The sequence below is a fragment of the Crocuta crocuta genome, unplaced genomic scaffold (genome assembly GCF_008692635.1).
Source record: "Crocuta crocuta isolate KB4526 unplaced genomic scaffold, BGI_CrCroc_1.0 scaffold242, whole genome shotgun sequence".
Lineage (NCBI taxonomy): Eukaryota > Metazoa > Chordata > Mammalia > Carnivora > Hyaenidae > Crocuta > Crocuta crocuta.
This window is the reverse complement of record NW_027528614.1, coordinates 306,059-322,502: the sequence shown is the minus strand read 5'-3', so window position 1 is coordinate 322,502 and position 16,444 is coordinate 306,059. Positions and strand designations below refer to the sequence as shown.

Here is a 16,444-nt window from a genome sequence, read left to right as displayed (position 1 = left end):
CCGCATCAGCACTCACACGCAGCCATAAACCCATAAACTGACGTTGCGGGGCCAAGCAGACGCGGGCCCCGCCCCAAGGCCGCTGGCACGCCCCCGAGAGGACACCGCGGCGCGCACATGCACCGCCCAGGGGCCGGGCCGTAGCGCCAAAGTGGAGAGCCCGCCCCATTCAGCTCTCCAGGCTGCCGGAAGCGGAAATACCGCCCGGCATTGCCAGAGTAGCTGAAACTGCCACAGCGATGCCGAAGGGACCCAAGCAGCAGCTGCCAGAGCCCGAGTGGATCGGGGATGGAGAGAGCACGAGCCCCACAGGTGAGGCTGATAGGCAGGGAACGAACTAGATAGAAAAGGGAAGAAAAGAGTGCACATATTTTAGGAAGGGGTCACGGGTTGTGAAGCTGATCGGGCCGTGAGGGAGGCTACTGCGCATGCGTTTAATGGGGCCGGTCGGAAAGAGTTTACCCAGCCCAGGAGTTTGGGGTGGGAGTGAAAGTGCCTGGCTGTCTCGGACGAGTTTCAGTGGGATTTGGCAAGAGACGAGGGAAAGCATATGGTACCGTAGAAGAGATGGGAGAGTAATGAGAAAGTCTTCTTTTCTTCGATTTTGAACATCTTCCCCAGCGCACTATATTCCGCATTCCACGTGAGTCCGTAAAGCCGTGCGACACCCTAACCATCGCGAGCTCTTGCACACACGCACACACACAGCGTCACCCACCCCGTCTCAGGAGCAAGAGGTTGACTCCCTGGGTTCTTTCATAATACACGTCAGACTCATCTGGAGCAAGAGTGCAGTGTAGCTGCTGGGTGTTGGAATGGTTAAGGTTTACTTAAAAGCAGTGAATGTTGGGGCGCCTGGGTGGCTCAGTCCGCTAAGCTTCCGATTTTGGTTCAGGTCAGGATCTCACGGTTCTTGGGTTCGAGCCCCGCGTCGGGCTCTGTGCTGACAGCTAGCTCAGCCTGGAGCCTGCTTCCGATTCTGTGTCTCTCTCTCTGATCCTTTCCGGCTCACATTGCCTCTCTCTCTCTCTCTCTCTCAGAAATAAATAAAAACATTTTTAAAAAGCGCGAATGTTTACTAGACAGCTGCTTTTAATTAAGCAGCATCTATACTGTGCTTTTAGGAGGGAGAAAAAATATGAAGACATTCTCCCAAATTGGAAGGCACTTCAAGGGGACATAAAATACTTACAAATAATTACAGGTGATATATAGTGACTCATTTTACAAGGAGTTTTTGGATGCCTGCTGTATACCTGGTACTGTGCAGAGAAACTGAGAATGTAGAGATAAAAGATAAGATTTGCCCCAAAGGGGCACCCAGTTTAGTAGAGGGGACAGCATTGTCAAAAGTGGTTGACAGTGATGAATGTGCTTGAGAATGCTGTGAAACGATAGAAGAGAGGAGAAGCATCTCCTCAGACAGGGTAGGAATGCCATCAAAGCCTCCCAGAAATAAGTGACAGCTGAGTTAATTCTGAAGGCTCAGTATGTGTTAGCAAGGGGAAGGGCATTCCAAGCAGAGGAAGAAATTTCCAAGCAAAGGTAAAGATGTAGTTGAGCCTGGCTGTTCCAGCTTTGTGTGACTAATGTAATGGGGTTGGGAAAGGTGTGCAGGAGACAAATAATAGAAGGCTTTATACACTATTCCAAAGACTTTAATTCTGAAGACATTAGGATTCATTGAAGTGCTTAAGGCATAGTATGATCAGCTCATCCTGACAACACTGAGCAGTGGAGAATGGCTGTATTAGTCAAGATTGGAGGCAGGGCTACCATGTAAGAGGTGCTGGCAGTGATCTAGGTGAGAAGGAGTAAGAGGGTAAGCCAAGGCAGTGAGTATTAAAGAGTTACAACAATGAACTATTTGTAAAAAAAAAAAAACCAAGAAAACAAAAAACAATAAACTATTTGTAAGAAAAAAAAAAGTTACTGAGAAAATGGCATTGAGCAGGTCTGAGAACTAATGAAGGGAGAATTAAGGATGACACTCATTTAAGTTACTCAGTGGGTAGTATTCTATTGCTTGAGATCGGGAATGGACTGTAGGGTTAGGAGTGGGAAGAGATAAGGTCAGCTTTTGAAACCTGAGTTTGGAATTTCTGGGGAATTTCTAAGAGGAGATGGTAGGAAGAGAGATCTAGGTTAGAAATAAACACATAAGCAAGTGTTGAAACATTGAATTCAGAGGAGTCCCCTGGTGGGAGTATGCAGATTGAAGCCAATTAAGGGAAGGAAGGAGGTAGAGGAGATGAGACTGAGAAAGGTGTGCAGCCAGAGAAACTGAAGGCAAACTAGGAGCCAACAGGATCCCTGAAATTAAGTAATGACAGGAAGGAAATAGAAGGATGAGGAGGTGGTACCGTGGAATGTTGCAGAGAAGTCATGCAAAATCAGGACTAAAAAAATTATTTTTGGGTTGAGCAACTAAGGGGACAGTGACAACTTTGGCAAAGGTAGTAGTCATTAGGAGATGATACCCAAATCAGATTGGAGTATGTTCAAAAAGGAACGGGAAATGAGGAAGGAGAGTTAGTATGAACCTGTGGAGACTCAGTGAAGACTAGTATAAAACAGTAATTGGGGGAGGTGTTCTATTAGGCTTTGAAGTTAGCAGCAGCTTAAGTGGTGTGCTGAAGGGGAGGAGCTGTTAGAGGAGGAGAGGTGGAAGATACTGCATTGCTTTAGCGGTACTTAGCTTTTTCTGTTCCTTGGCGATCATGCCTTGTCACACTTGAACCTATGCATAGGATTTTCCTCTCTCTGGTCAGGAAGATCAAAGTGAAGTTTAAAGTTGAAAAGAGAATTGAAGGAAGGAGAGATGGTGTGGTTGTGTTAGTCCTTGGGGAAAAATAAATCCTGGGAGGAGTCACTCCTCAATGTTGTCAAGGTGAGCTGATGATGCCATTCCTTCCTCTGTACTGTGGTGGGTCCTCCCTCCTAATGTCTTTAGGATTAAACTCTCTGGAATAGCATGTGAAGCCTTTCATTATTTCTTCTGCACATCTTTTCAGTTCATTCACACTATTAACCGAATATGGGGATCAGATTTTGATGAAATGTGTTCTGGCTGGAAGATACATATTAAGCAAAGACAGATCTACATATGCCTGGGACTCAAGGAGCAGTGAGAGGTCAGTGTCCAGAATATAGGTNTGTCAAATTAGTTTCCACATAACACCCAGTGCTCATCCCCACAAGTGTCCTCCATGCCTAGAATAGGAACCTTTTAATTTGTAGTCTTAGATTATAGGGATTGTCCTTTGATAACTACAGTTTTGGGCATAGCAGGTGTTCAGTAAAACTTTCCTAAATAATTGGTTACTACAGACTATATGGAATTCTAGTTTAAAAATACTTAGTAGAGGGGCGCCTGGGTGGCTTAGTCGGTTAAGCGTCCGACTTTCGCTTAGGTCATGATCTCGTGGTTCATGGGTTCGAGCCCCGCGTCGGGCTCTGTGCTGACTGCCAGCTCAGAGCCTGGAGCCTATTTCAGAGTCTGTGTCTCCCTCTCTCTCTGACCCTCCCCTGCTCACGCTGTCTCTCTCTCTCTCCTAGAAATTTTTTTAAAAAAATAAAAAAATAAATAAAAATAAAAATACTTAGTAGAGCATGTGACTTTTTTTTTTTTAATGTTTATCTTGTGTGTGAGAGAGAGAGGTGCATGTGCATGGGTGCACATCGTAGAGGGACAGAAGCAGAGACTAAGCAGGCTCCATACTTGGTGTCCTGAGCATCAAGCATGTGACTCTTGATCTCAGGGTCACAAGTTCAAGCCCCATATTGGATGTGGAACCTAGGAGCCTACTTTTTAAAAAAATGAAAAATAGGGGTAGCTGGGTAGCTCAGTCAGTTAAATGTCCAACTCTTGGTTTCAGCTCAGGACATGATCTTGTGGCTCTGTGAGTTCAAGCCCCGTATCAGGCTCTAGCAGAGAGCCTGTTTGGGATTCTCTCTCTATCTCTGTCTCTCTCAAAATAAATTAATTAAAAAAATTTTTTTTAATGAAAAGTAATGTAGGTAGCGGAAAACTGCCAGTCTATTTTTTTAATGTTTAGTTTTGAGAGAGAGAAAGAAAGAAAATCCCAAGCATGCTCAGGGCAAAACATGATGCGGGCTCAAACCCTCAAATCGTGAGATCATGACCTGAGCCAAAATCAAAAGTTGGACGCTTAATGGACTGAGCCACCCCTGATTTTTTTTTTTTTTTTTTTAACTAAATGACTATAGTATAGAAGTGGTTCTGGATAGAATTGGCTAGCAGTGGATGGTTAAGATGATTTCAAGGGGAAAGTGATGGTGGGTAGGTCTGAACAGGAAGAGAAATTGTAAACCTGCTGGTTGCCTCCCATTCTCATGGGGGTAGGGAGAGAGGGAGTTAGACATAGTCCCCTGCCTTCAGGGAAACAGGGTTAGGTAGAAGGGAGGAGCTGGAATTTGTTGTCAGTCAGGTTTTATATAAGACTTCCCACTTTGTTCCATGGGAACACGAGCTTAACATTCTGTGAGGTTGCTCTCTGGATGAAAGACAGTTACATATAACAGTATGATTTGTGCTAGAATGTTATTTGAGCAGGGCAGGTGGGGCATAGACCCAGATGTTTGTTTACTTACCAGACAGCTCCGTTTACACAGTCTGCAGCTTTTCACAAATGACATATGGCAAATCAAATTTATGATATCTTTGTCCTGCTTTTCCCCTCATGGGTGATAGAGGTGGGGAGAGAGAACCTTCTCTTCCAGTATATTCTAAGTTAATAAATGATACCACTATCCCAACAAGTTTTGCCAAGCTAAAAACATAGGAGTTTCTGGGGTACCTGGCTGGCTCAGTCAGAAGAGCATAGGGCTCTTTTGGGGTTGGGGGCTTGAGCCCCATGTTGAGTATTGAGATTACTTTAATCTACTAAGTTACTTAAAAATAAAATCTTAATAAAAATGTAGGAGTCATTTCTGAGTAGTGTGTCCCACCTCTGTCTTCACTTTATAAATTCTCTGCTTCCCTTCCATTGCCACTCTAGACCAAGGCATAGTTGGGACAGTGCAAATGCCTAAGGAATGATAGAAAATAGTAAAATAGGGTGGGGTCACTGAGAGCTTTGCAGAGGAGGTCAAGCTGCTTTAGAATTTGTAGATAAGCATTCACAATGTCTGCTTAACCTTCTAGACAAAGTGGTGAAGAAAGGAAAGAAGGACAAAAAGACCAAAAAGACGGTGAGTAAATGAGGATTGTGGATAAGAAATGACAGTGGGTGTTTTCAATCAAAATAGGCCCCTGTGAAGGAGCTGGGGGGTCCAAGGGAGGAGAAAAGATACTTTTCAAGAAAGGAAGCAAGATAAGGGTGGACTGGAAGGTCAGTGGGCCTCTGTGTGGCAGAGAAGGACTTGGTTGGTTTCTGAGCCACATTTACCTGTATCTTAACTCCCGTTACAGTTTTTTGAGGAACTGGCAATAGAAGATAAACAGGCTGGGGAAGAAGAGAAAGTGCTCAAGGAGAAGGAGCAGCCGCAACAGCAGCAGCAGGTTCTCAAGTGTCAAGGGGTCCAGCCCTTGATCAGTCAGCTAATGGGGAACTCTCTGTGTTGCAGAGGTGTGGGAGGAGCTTGGGCTTCATTGTCTTACTCTCTTTTCTTTTTGGCAGCAAAAAAAGAAACGAGACACCCGAAAAGGCCGACGGAAGAAGGACGTGGATGATGACGGAGAAGAGAAAGAGCTCATGGAGCGTCTTAGGAAGCTCTCAGTGCCAGCCAGTGATGAGGAGGATGAGGGTAAATGACCTCTGGGTTCCCAGAGTCCCTGAGTCATGAATAGTAAAGTGCCTCATTTTTTGATTTTTGAGTTGGATTAGATTGAGGAACCAGACATAATTATTTTCTACCTCATCTCCACACCCCCCTTCTCATTTCAGTACCTGCCCCAATGCCGCGAGGAGGGAAGAAAACCAAGGTAAGCCATCTGTATGATAAAAAAGAGACCCCAGGGGTGCAACGTTGACCATCCCACTGATTTTTTCTGGCTCTTTCATTTTCTAGGGTGGTAATGTTTTTGCAGCCCTGATTCAAGATCAGAGTGAGGATGAGGAGGAGGAAGAAAAACATCCTCCCAAGCCTGCCAAACTGGAAAAGAATCAGATCAATAAGGTGAAAGTGGCTACTCTGCCAGTCACTCCCACCCCATATAGCACTTTCTGGCCATGGTGTGGTAATTCCCTTGCTTTTTTTTCTGCTTTTATTTTTTTCATTTTAAAGTTTTTTAAGATTTTATTTTTAAGGACTCTCTACACCCAGTGTGGGCTCTAACTCTCAACCCTGAGATCAAGAGTCACATGTGTCATTGAGTCAGCCAGGCTCCCCTTTTCCTGCTTTTAAACTTCTTTTAGGAGTGCCTGGGTGCCTCAGTTGGTTGAGCATCTGACTTTGGCTCAGGTCATGATCTCACACTTTGTGGGTTTGAGACCCACGTTGGGTTCTGTGCTGACAGCTCAGAACCTGAAGCCTGTTTCACATTCTGTGTCTCTCCCTCTCTGCCCTTCCCTTGCTCACACACTTTTTCTCGAAAATAAACATTAAAAATTTTTAAAAAATAAAATAGTTCTTTTAGGTCTGACACTATCAAAATCATCATTTTAAAAAAAAGGTTTTTTTTAAACCTTTATTTGAGAGAGAATGTCTGTGCGCAGGAGAGAGGCAGAAAAGGGGGGACAGAGGATCCGAAGCAGGCCCTGCACTGACAGCAGACAGCCTGATGTGGGGCTTCAACTCATGAACCTCGAGCTCATGACCCAAGCCGAAGTCAGACGCTCAAAATCGGAAGCAAAAGATCTCAAGTCTTTGCTTTTCCACTTGGCCCCTCTGGAGGGGTACTTGGTCTTCCATGTATATATTTCAAATCAGCCTGTTCACACCGTGGCGTTCAGTTTTATGCCTGTGTTGGAAGTATTTGTGGTTTTGTCTGCTTGTTTTAATGTTTATTTTTGGGAGAGAGAGATAGAGACAGAGCATGAGCAGGGGAGGGACAGAGAGAGAAGGAGGCTGAGCTGTCAGCACAGACTCTGACACGGGGCTTGAACTCACGAACCGCAAGATCATGACCTGAGCTGAAGTTGGATGCTTAACTGATTGAGCCACCCAGGCACCCCTGCTTATTTGTCTTTTAAGTAATCTTCACATCCAACTTGGGGCCCAAACTTCACCCCAAGATCAAGAGTTGCATGCCCTACTGACTGAGCCAGCCAGGTTCCCCTCCCCTTAAGCACTACACCCGACATAGAGCTTGAATTTATCACCCCAACATCAAGAGTCACATACTCCACCAACTGAGCAAGACATGCACCCTGAAGCCTGCCTGCCTTCATTATGTTGTGTCTTCCCTCTTACTTAGAATGCTCTCTCCAAGCCTAAGTCCGTTATTTCCTCTCAAGATGTGCCCTCTCGGGGCGCCTGGGTGGCTTAGTCGGTTAAGGGTCCGACTTTCGCTTAGGTCATGATCTCGCGGTTCGTGGGTTCGAGCCCTGTATCGGGCTCTGTGCTGACTGCCAGCTCAGAGCCTGGAGCCTATTTCAGAGTCTGTATCTCCCTGTCTCTCTGACCCTCCCCTGCTCACGCTGTCTCTCTCTCTCTCCTAGAAATAAAAAAAAAAAAAAAGATGTGCCCTCTCAAGGAAGCTCTCCAGTGTTAGTGCTAGCCCTCCACCCTACCCATGTTGTTCATTTTCCTGATTCGTGTTCCCTTAGCTTTGCTGACATCTTCTAATTATTTTTTCACTGTTTCATCTCAAGCTAGAAACTGGGGTTTTCCTAGGCCTCATATTTTCCTGAGCAGCACTCTGTAGTTAGCTCCTAGTTCTTGACTCCCTAGAAATGCTTGGTAAACAAGTTAGCAAGTTAATTTTCTGTGTGTGTGTGTGTGTGTGTGTGTGTGTGTGTGTGTGTGTGTGTGTTCTCCAGGCTGTGTCTGAGGAACAACAGCCTGGACTGAAGGGCAAAAAGGGAAAGGAAGAGAAGTCAAAGAGGAAGACCAAGGTGAGGGAGTATTTGCAGGAGGAGGTGCTGGGTCTCAGGAATTAAAACATTTCATCACATCTGTTGTCTTTTCCCTATTAGCCTCAAAATAAATTTGCTGCTCTGGACAATGAAGAGGAGGAGGATGAAGAAGAAGAAATAATAAAAGAAAAGGAGCCACCCAGACAAGGGAAGGATAAGGCCAAGAAGGCAGAGCAGGTGTGTATTTTGGTGTTGGGGGAAGGAAGATGGGCTAAGGGACTAGCCTTTTGTGGCTCTTGGTTGGGGGAGAGGAGCTGGATGGGGGGGTGGCCTTACTACCCAGAGCAGGAGTTGGCAGGCTTCTGTAAAGGGCCACGTAGTAAATATTTTTGGCTTTGTGGACCACATACAATCTCCGATGTATATTCTTGTTTTATAAAACAATTATTTGAAAATGTAAAATCATTCTTAGCTTTTGGGCCTTATAAAAATAGGCATCAGGTGAGATTTGGCCCACAGTCCATTCAGGTCCTGATTCAGAGAGGAAAGGACCCTGGTGTTAGGCTCAGATGATCTGGATTCTGTCTCTGCCACTCACCACCTGTGTGACCTTTTCACCTTCTCAGGGCTCGGTTGTCTGTATGATCTAGTGATCTCTGCAGTCCTTCCACCTCTAGCACTTTTCTAATTTTGGATTCTCTTAGATTTCTTAGCGCTGTATGTTAGGGTTTCTGGACCTTTTCTTTGTATGTTAACATGTAAGTTACAGAAACTCATTTGATACACAAGAAAAAATCTGTTTTATTTCTTCCCCAATGGTATGGGCAGTTTTATTTATAGGCGTGTGGAATTGTTATACTTTGTACATACATGTTCATACCATTTGTTTTCTATCATTCCTGCTGGCAGAAGTGGATGAAGGACTCCAGGGAGCCCCAGGGGTGTGTATGAGAGAGTGAGAGGACCCACCAAGATATTTCAGGACTCTGAAGAAGGAATGAGCTAACTGTGGGACTGGGTGAATGACATGAAACCTGAGTTCTAGAAGAGGTCTTTGGTTTTTCATCATCCCCTTGTTCTCACAGTGCTCAGAGGAAGAAGGAGAAGAGGAGGAAGAAGAAGGGGAGTCTAAGGCTGATGATCCTTATGTGCACCTTAGCAAAAAGGAGAAGAAAAAGCTAAAGAAACAAGTAAGATCTTGGTCAAAGTTAGGAGACCTTGATTTTTTAAAATATTTCAATTGGCGGGCTCCTGGCTGACTCAGTAGGTGGAACATGAAACTCTTCATCAAGTACCAGCCCCACAGTGAGTGTAGAGATTACTTAAAATCTTAAAAAAAAAAAAAAAAAAAAAAATTTTTTAACTAGGCTACATCTGAATTAGAGGGGCAAAAGGGAGCTTTTGAGGCTACTGCAAGAACAACAGTTGGAATAAAGAAGCAATTGTATTCTGTGAGCTTTTTTTGTGTCTGATGACATATGGCTGTGTTGTGATGGGTAACTGGCAGACAGTGGCCTCATACGTGGTTTTTCCTTCTTTCTCAGATGGAGTATGAGCGCCAGGTGGCTTTGTTAAAAGCAGCCAATGCTGCTGAAAATGATTTCTCTGTGTCCCAAGCAGAGGTGTCCTCCCGCCAAGCCATGTTAGAAAATGCATCTGACATTAAGGTAAGGTCTGAGGGGCCCGCTCCCAACCAGTTTACTCAGGGAAGTGCCACCTTTCCCTGAGTGGCCATGGTAGCCGAGGAAGCAAGGTATGAGTGGCTTAGTCCATTGGAAGAAAGCTTGGAGGTGTTTTCCATACCTTGAGCTCTGCCAGCTTCAGTTAGAAGATAGGGAAACCAACAGAAGTAAATGGATCCACCCTTGGGGGGCAAGTAGAGTGGGATGGGCTGGACTGGCTTAGAATTTGGGAGACTCCTCTTTAAAGCAGTGGACCAGCATGGTGAAGAGGGTCATGCTGGAGCTGTCTGTTTTGTCAGAGGCTTCCCAGAAGGGAGGAAGCTGTCTGAAAGAGGGGGGTTCTCATGTGCTTTTTCTTTCCTCTGTCACTGCTTCCCTGATGACTGCAGCTGGAGAAGTTCAGCATCTCAGCCCACGGCAAGGAGTTATTTGTCAATGCAGACCTGTACATTGTAGCTGGCCGCCGCTATGGGCTAGTGGGACCCAATGGGTGAGGAGAAGAGCTGGAGATATAAAAGGAAAGGGGCTGGAAAGAAAAGAAGTTTTTCAGGGATGGCCTAGTCCTAATAGTTCTTGTTCCCTAGCAAGGGCAAGACCACTCTCCTCAAGCACATCGCCAACCGGGCCTTGAGCATCCCTCCCAACATTGACGTGCTGCTGTGTGAGCAGGGTGAGACCAGTGATGGGACAGGGGCCTGAGGGGTGGGCAGTTTGAGTAGAAGAGTCAACCAAGAACAGAAGAAATTGTGGTTATGAAGTGGGAAAGGTTCTAGAGGGAGATTGGGGACTGGGAGATAAATGCTAAGGAAAGGAGACACTGGAGAAAATGTTTTTGGAACAAGTACAAAGAATTGGGCAAGGTCAGACAAACCCGAAATTGAGCTGAAGAAGTGGAATGGGAGTCTTGGCCCTTAGGGCAACCAGCCTGTTCTCCCCTGACTCCCCAGAGGTGGTAGCGGACGAGACGCCAGCAGTGCAGGCTGTTCTTCGGGCAGACACCAAGCGATTGAAACTACTAGAAGAGGAGCGACGGCTCCAGGGGCAGCTGGAGCAGGGAGATGACACAGCTGCTGAGAGGCTAGAGAAGGTAGAGGAGATGGCGCAGGGGACATGGGTTAAGAGTTGGGGGTTCCTGGAACCTTTGGAAATGTGTCCTCTTCTCCCTCCTCCAGGTATATGAGGAATTGCGGGCGACAGGGGCAGCAGCTGCAGAGGCCAAAGCCCGGCGGATCCTGGCTGGTCTGGGCTTTGACCCTGAAATGCAGAATCGGCCCACACAGAAGTTCTCTGGGGGCTGGCGCATGCGTGTCTCCTTGGCCAGGTGGGCCACCCACCTCCCCGCTCTCCCTTTGTCAGCATCAGTCCATGGGGGTAGGGGGTGTTTCTCTTCTTCCTGTTCTTCAAAAGTCAGTAGGAAGTTTCAAGGCTTCCTCCTCCCTCCTGTATTGTTTACATTGCCAGACTCAAGATATTTCCTCCCTACCTGGGGGTATATTCTCTTCAATACATCCTACACAGGAGCTTCTCTGAGGAGAGATGTGGAAGGAGTGTTCATGGTCTCACCTGCCAGAGGCTTCTGTGGAGTTCTCTGAGCAAGGATCTTTCTACCCCTGACCCTACATTCTGCTGCCCTGCCTTCTAGGGCATTATTCATGGAGCCCACACTGCTGATGTTGGATGAACCCACTAACCACCTGGACCTCAATGCTGTCATCTGGCTCAATAAGTGCGTCACCTTTAAGTATAGTCTTTTCATCATTGATTGCCATTCTGTCCTTGTCTCCTCTAGCTCTTTACACTCTGTCCTTGACAGCATTCCATCCAGTTCCTTTTTTTCCTTCCTTTTTTCATTGTCTGTTTCCTTTCCCTGACTTAACCTTAACCTGACTGTTGTGACCTGTCCACACTCTTCTCTAAAACCCAGCTACCTCCAGGGTTGGCGGAAGACATTGCTCATAGTCTCCCATGACCAGGGCTTCCTGGACGATGTCTGCACCGATATTATCCATCTCGATGCCCAGCGGCTCCATTACTATCGGGGCAATTACAGTAAGTAGGATCATTTTAGGGGGGAAAGAGAGACGTGGAAGAGGCCTTGGAGGGAGGACCCACAGGGGAATGATGATTAGCTAGATCCTAAGAGTCTAGACAATGATGCCCACTTCTGTCCTTATCAGTCCTGGTTGTCCCTCTGCTGGGGAGAAAGACAAACTTTGTTGCCCATCCTTCTCTTCTGCCTCAGTGACCTTCAAGAAGATGTATCAGCAGAAGCAGAAAGAACTGCTGAAGCAGTATGAGAAGCAGGAGAAGAAGCTGAAGGAGCTAAAGGCAGGTGGCAAGTCCACCAAGCAGGCGGTAAGCACCTAGGGGCCTATTCTTGAATAGGAATGGAAAAAGGGAACTCTGGGACACTGCCCTCCAGTTCAGGGACTGCTATGAAGGGTGTGGATTTCTCCTTTTCCCCTTCCTCTCCAGGAAAAGCAAACAAAGGAAGCCCTGACTCGAAAGCAACAGAAATGCCGGCGGAAAAACCAGGATGAGGAATCACAAGAGGCCCCCGAGCTCCTGAAGCGCCCCAAGGAGTACACTGTGCGCTTTACTTTCCCTAACCCCCCGCCACTCAGCCCTCCTGTGCTGGGTCTGCATGGTGAGCAGCTGCAGACCCCAGCAACACAGGGTGGAAGTGTGTGCACCCCCTGTCATTCACCCAGCATGGGATCTGTTCCTTTTCTCTGATGCCAGGAAAGGACATTTAGGACACCTTCAGAGTGACTCTGAAAAGTCTCACTTCTTTTCCTGATTCTTAGGTGTGACATTTGGCTATGAGGGGCAGAAACCACTCTTTAAGAACCTGGATTTTGGCATTGACATGGATTCAAGGAGTGAGTTGGTGTCAAGTGGCTTAGGGATGTGGAGCAGGACTGCAGGGAGAGTTTCTGGGGATCTCTTTGACATCTGTCTCTTTCCTTGCAGTCTGCATCGTGGGCCCTAATGGCGTGGGGAAGAGCACCCTGCTCCTGTTGTTGACAGGCAAGCTGACGCCAGTAAGTCCTAGAGCCAGGACAAGAGAGCATGACAAGTGTGAAAAGGCGGCTGTTCACCAGACATTAGAATTCACCAGACATTAGAATCAGGGAGCCCCCTCTGTGCTGGAGATCACTTAAATACAGAACTCATCATAGATGATTCCCTTCCTTAAGAGTTGCTATAGAGAACACTGTAGATCAGGGGAGAGAGCCAGGAGAAGTGGAGTTGGATTGGGGACACCACTCCCCCATGTGTGTTTTGGTTACATAAGAAATGTAAGTCCATGGGCGCCTGCGTGGCTCAGTCAGTTAAGTGTCTAACTTCGGCTCAGGTCATGATCTCATAGTTCATGGGTTCAAGCCCCATGTTGGGCTCTGTGCTGACAGCTCAGAGTCTAGAGCCTGCCTCCGATTCTGTGTCTCCCTCTTTCTGCCCCTCTCCTGCCTGCTCTCTGTCTCTCAAAAATAATAAACATTAGAAAAATTTTTTTAAAGAAATGGAAGTCCATTATAGAATAACTAGAAATTGCATGAGTTAGAGGGGCACCTGGGTGACTCAGTCAGTTAAGCTTCTGACTTGATCTCAGCTCAGGTTATGATCTCATGGTTCCTGGGATCAAGCCCCATGTTGGGCTCTGTACTGACAGCATGGAACCTGCTTGGGATTCTCTCTCCCTCTCTTTCTGCCCCCTCCCATTCACATGTGCATACATGCATGTGTGCACATGCACACACACTCCCTCTCTCTCAAAAAAAACCTTAAAAACAAAATTGCAAGAGTCAGAAAAGTCTGGAGATAACCAGAGTTTAAAATTTAGTTGGATTACTTCCTCTTTTTTCTCTGCAAATGTGCATATAATTATTTTTAACAAAAACAGGTTCTCAGAAAATTGTTTTATAGCCAGTTCTCAGATAATATACATTAAGCATTTTTCCATGCCAGTTACTGCCTGTGTACATTTGTTTCTTGCGGATTTATAATTTATTTGATGTTATTTAGATTATTTCTGGTTTTTCTTTCTGAAGGTCAATTCTATAGTAAACTTTTTTTTTTTTTTGAGAGGGTGCAAGTGACCAAGGGGCAGAGTAAGAGAGAGAAAAAGAATCCCACAAGGGTCAGAGAGAGGGAGAGAGAGAGAGAGAAAAAGTGGGGCTCATCCAAAGGGGGGCTTGAGCTCATCTGTTGCGGTACTTAAACTCCTGAACTGTGACATCATGACCTGAGCCGAAGTCAGATGCTTAACCGACTGAGCCACCCAGGTACCCAAGTAGATATTCTTATTGTATGTGTTTATGAGTGTAGCTTTTTTCTTAGGGTAAACTTCCTAGAATTGTTTTTAGGATTTACAACATACTGCCATACAGTGCTTTTGGTTAGTTTAACCATCTTTACTCCCTCCAGGAAAGTGTTGAGATGGGCCCATTTCTTCACACACCTCAAGGTGTTCTTTCTTAGATCCTCTCACAGTCTCTTAACCCCCATGTGAGGCAGAACCCTGAAAAAGATGCCATTGGTGGATCATGCTGGCTGGGAAGGGGGTGTTCTTTGTGGTCAGTCCCCTCCTGGTTCTGAATCTGTGTTTTTTGTCTCCTCTTCTTTATTCTCATCTCACTCCCCTTTGCTCTGTACTCTTGTTATTTCCTGGATGTGCCTTTGTCACATTAGGGAGACTATCTGGGTTCCCCTTCTTGCATGGACTTATTTCTAGCCCGATTCTGGTATTTGTCTCCCCTTCAGAAAAATGGGGATGTGGAGGGGCTGTACCTTCCTCCCCATTCCCTTATCTTCTCACTTGTTTTTTCCTTGCAGACTCGTGGAGAAATGAGAAAAAACCACCGGTTGGTAAGTTGGCTTTGGGATTTAGGGAGTTAAGAGTCTGATCAAGGAAGTATGATTTTCACAGACCACCTTCCTCTCTTGGGCAGAAAATTGGCTTCTTCAACCAGCAGTATGCAGAGCAGCTGCGCATGGAGGAGACACCCACTGAATATCTGCAGCGGGGTTTCAACCTGCCCTACCAGGATGCCCGGAAGTGCCTAGGCCGTTTTGGTCTTGAGAGTCATGCCCACACCATCCAGATCTGCAAACTCTCTGGTACCACTGTAGGGGGATGTGGAAGGTGTCCTCAGTTTTTCACATGCTCAGACTGTACCTAGAGTCAGAAAAGAAGAACTAGGACTTGGGGAGTCTCTGCACACACACATTTTCAGAGTTTACTTTCAGAAACACAAGGCAGTGAAGTGTGATGGCCCTCTTTTTCCTTTTCTACAGGTGGGCAAAAAGCCCGAGTTGTATTTGCTGAGCTAGCTTGTCGGGAACCCGATGTCCTCATCTTGGTGAGTGAGCTGAACTATGGGACGGGGTAAAGGCAACAGTAATGAAAAGAATTGTAACACTTGTTCATGGAATATCTCCTCCATAGGATGAACCCACCAATAACTTGGACATCGAGTCTATTGATGCTCTTGGGGAAGCCATCAATGAATACAAGGGTGGTAAGTTGGCTCAGGGTGCACCCTCCTCCTCCATTGGGGACCACACTATAGTGTGCCTTGGCTGGGGCTCCCTTCTTTCAGGTTCTCATTCCTCTCTGCCTCCTTCCTCCCTGTTTTTCCTTCTCACATCTTTTTTCAAAGCTGTGATTGTTGTCAGCCATGATGCCCGACTCATCACTGAAACCAACTGCCAGCTGTGGGTGGTGGAGGAGCAGAGTGTAAGCCAGATCGATGGTGACTTCGAGGACTACAAGCGGGAAGTGTTGGAGGCTCTGGGTGAAGTCATGGTCATTAGACCCCGAGAGTGAGTTTTCCTTCCTGGAAGTCTCCTGAAAGACAAGCTTGTGTGGCCAAAAGTCCGCTCTTGTCTCCCTTTCTGTGAGTGGAAGCCTGCCTCTGGTCTGCAGCTCACCCAGCAACTACTCAGGCACAGGAAGGTGGAGCATGGTCTTGATGTGATCCGGGTACCACTTTGGTTCCTTTTCTCTGAAAAACTAGCCTGTTACAGTTTTCTTCAGATAACTGAGCTGGCCTTATCCTTGACATCCCTCCATATATACAGAGATGATGATCGTTATAGGCTCCATCTAGCCAAACTTATGTGGCCAATTATCTGGAGACTTTCATTACTAAGAACCCTGCCTGTGGTCCACCAGAAAGCTTCATGCCCAACCTGGTCCCTTGGTCTTTGAGTGGGGCTATTCTTTTCTGGTTTATGTAATGCTGACTTCCTGATATAAACAGTTACTGCAGCTCAGTGCCGGAGGCAAGTTCTGAGGCCTGTTACCCAGCCCAGGGTTTGGTGCCTGCAGTTTTGGTTTTGTGTTTGGGGCTTGGAGGCAAGAAAGAATTGCCACTCAACTTGGATCTCCCTTTATAAGAGGAAGAAATAAAGGAAAGGAATTGTTGCTGCCTGTCACTGTTTGGATATTCATGGGAGTTGGGACCATTCTCAGTTTTGATTTACTTTATTCACTTTGCTAACACCATTCACTATCCACTCTTCCCCACAAATACAGATAGATCTGACTTGTAGTCTTATGCATTTTAGATGGTGCTTGCTGTTTGAGGACCCTCCAACCCTTCAGATAGGAACAGAAAGAGTCCCTTCTATCTGGGACTCTTGGGCCTCCCGTTGTCCAAGCTTTCCTCTGTGGTCAGGGCCCCACAGTACTGGTACTCTCTCAAAAGTTCTTAAATAACTGACATCACGCACAGCACTATGGGGTGCACAAAACGGAAAAGATAAGGCCTGGCT

At 46.3% G+C, this 16,444-nt stretch overlaps 1 protein-coding gene across 3 annotated transcripts; it reads left to right on the top strand.

Moving 5' to 3' along the window:
• Nucleotides 1-196: 196 nt before the first annotated feature.
• ABCF1 (ATP binding cassette subfamily F member 1) lies at nucleotides 197-16,094 on the top strand. Of its 3 annotated transcripts, none has more exons than XM_077754984.1 (25): nucleotides 197-312; nucleotides 5,168-5,214; nucleotides 5,435-5,524; nucleotides 5,643-5,769; nucleotides 5,910-5,947; nucleotides 6,034-6,141; nucleotides 7,947-8,021; nucleotides 8,103-8,219; nucleotides 9,068-9,172; nucleotides 9,527-9,649; nucleotides 10,054-10,154; nucleotides 10,249-10,334; nucleotides 10,612-10,751; nucleotides 10,837-10,985; nucleotides 11,307-11,390; nucleotides 11,589-11,713; nucleotides 11,907-12,019; nucleotides 12,140-12,311; nucleotides 12,472-12,546; nucleotides 12,638-12,708; nucleotides 14,501-14,533; nucleotides 14,617-14,785; nucleotides 14,963-15,027; nucleotides 15,114-15,186; nucleotides 15,328-16,094. In XM_077754984.1, exons 1-25 carry the CDS (start codon nucleotides 240-242, stop codon nucleotides 15,492-15,494), a joined length of 2,526 nt encoding a protein of 841 aa, XP_077611110.1. In that variant the 5' UTR covers nucleotides 197-239; the 3' UTR covers nucleotides 15,495-16,094. The 3 variants fall into 3 exon arrangements, with proteins under 3 accessions (XP_077611110.1, XP_077611112.1, XP_077611111.1); XM_077754985.1 differs by lacking the exon at nucleotides 197-312 and adding an exon at nucleotides 3,062-3,134; XM_077754986.1 differs by lacking the exon at nucleotides 7,947-8,021.
• The last annotated feature ends 350 nt before the right edge of the window (nucleotides 16,095-16,444 follow it).

Coding starts and splice junctions, on each gene's coding strand:
- ABCF1 (XM_077754984.1), top strand. CDS start 240: ATGCCGAAGGGACCCAAGCAGCAGCTGCCAGAGCCCGAGTGGATCGGG. Junction 5,215..5,434: donor ACAAAAAGACCAAAAAGACG/GTGAGTAAATGA, acceptor CTCCCGTTACAG/TTTTTTGAGGAACTGGCAAT. Junction 10,335..10,611: donor CGTGCTGCTGTGTGAGCAGG/GTGAGACCAGTG, acceptor CTGACTCCCCAG/AGGTGGTAGCGGACGAGACG.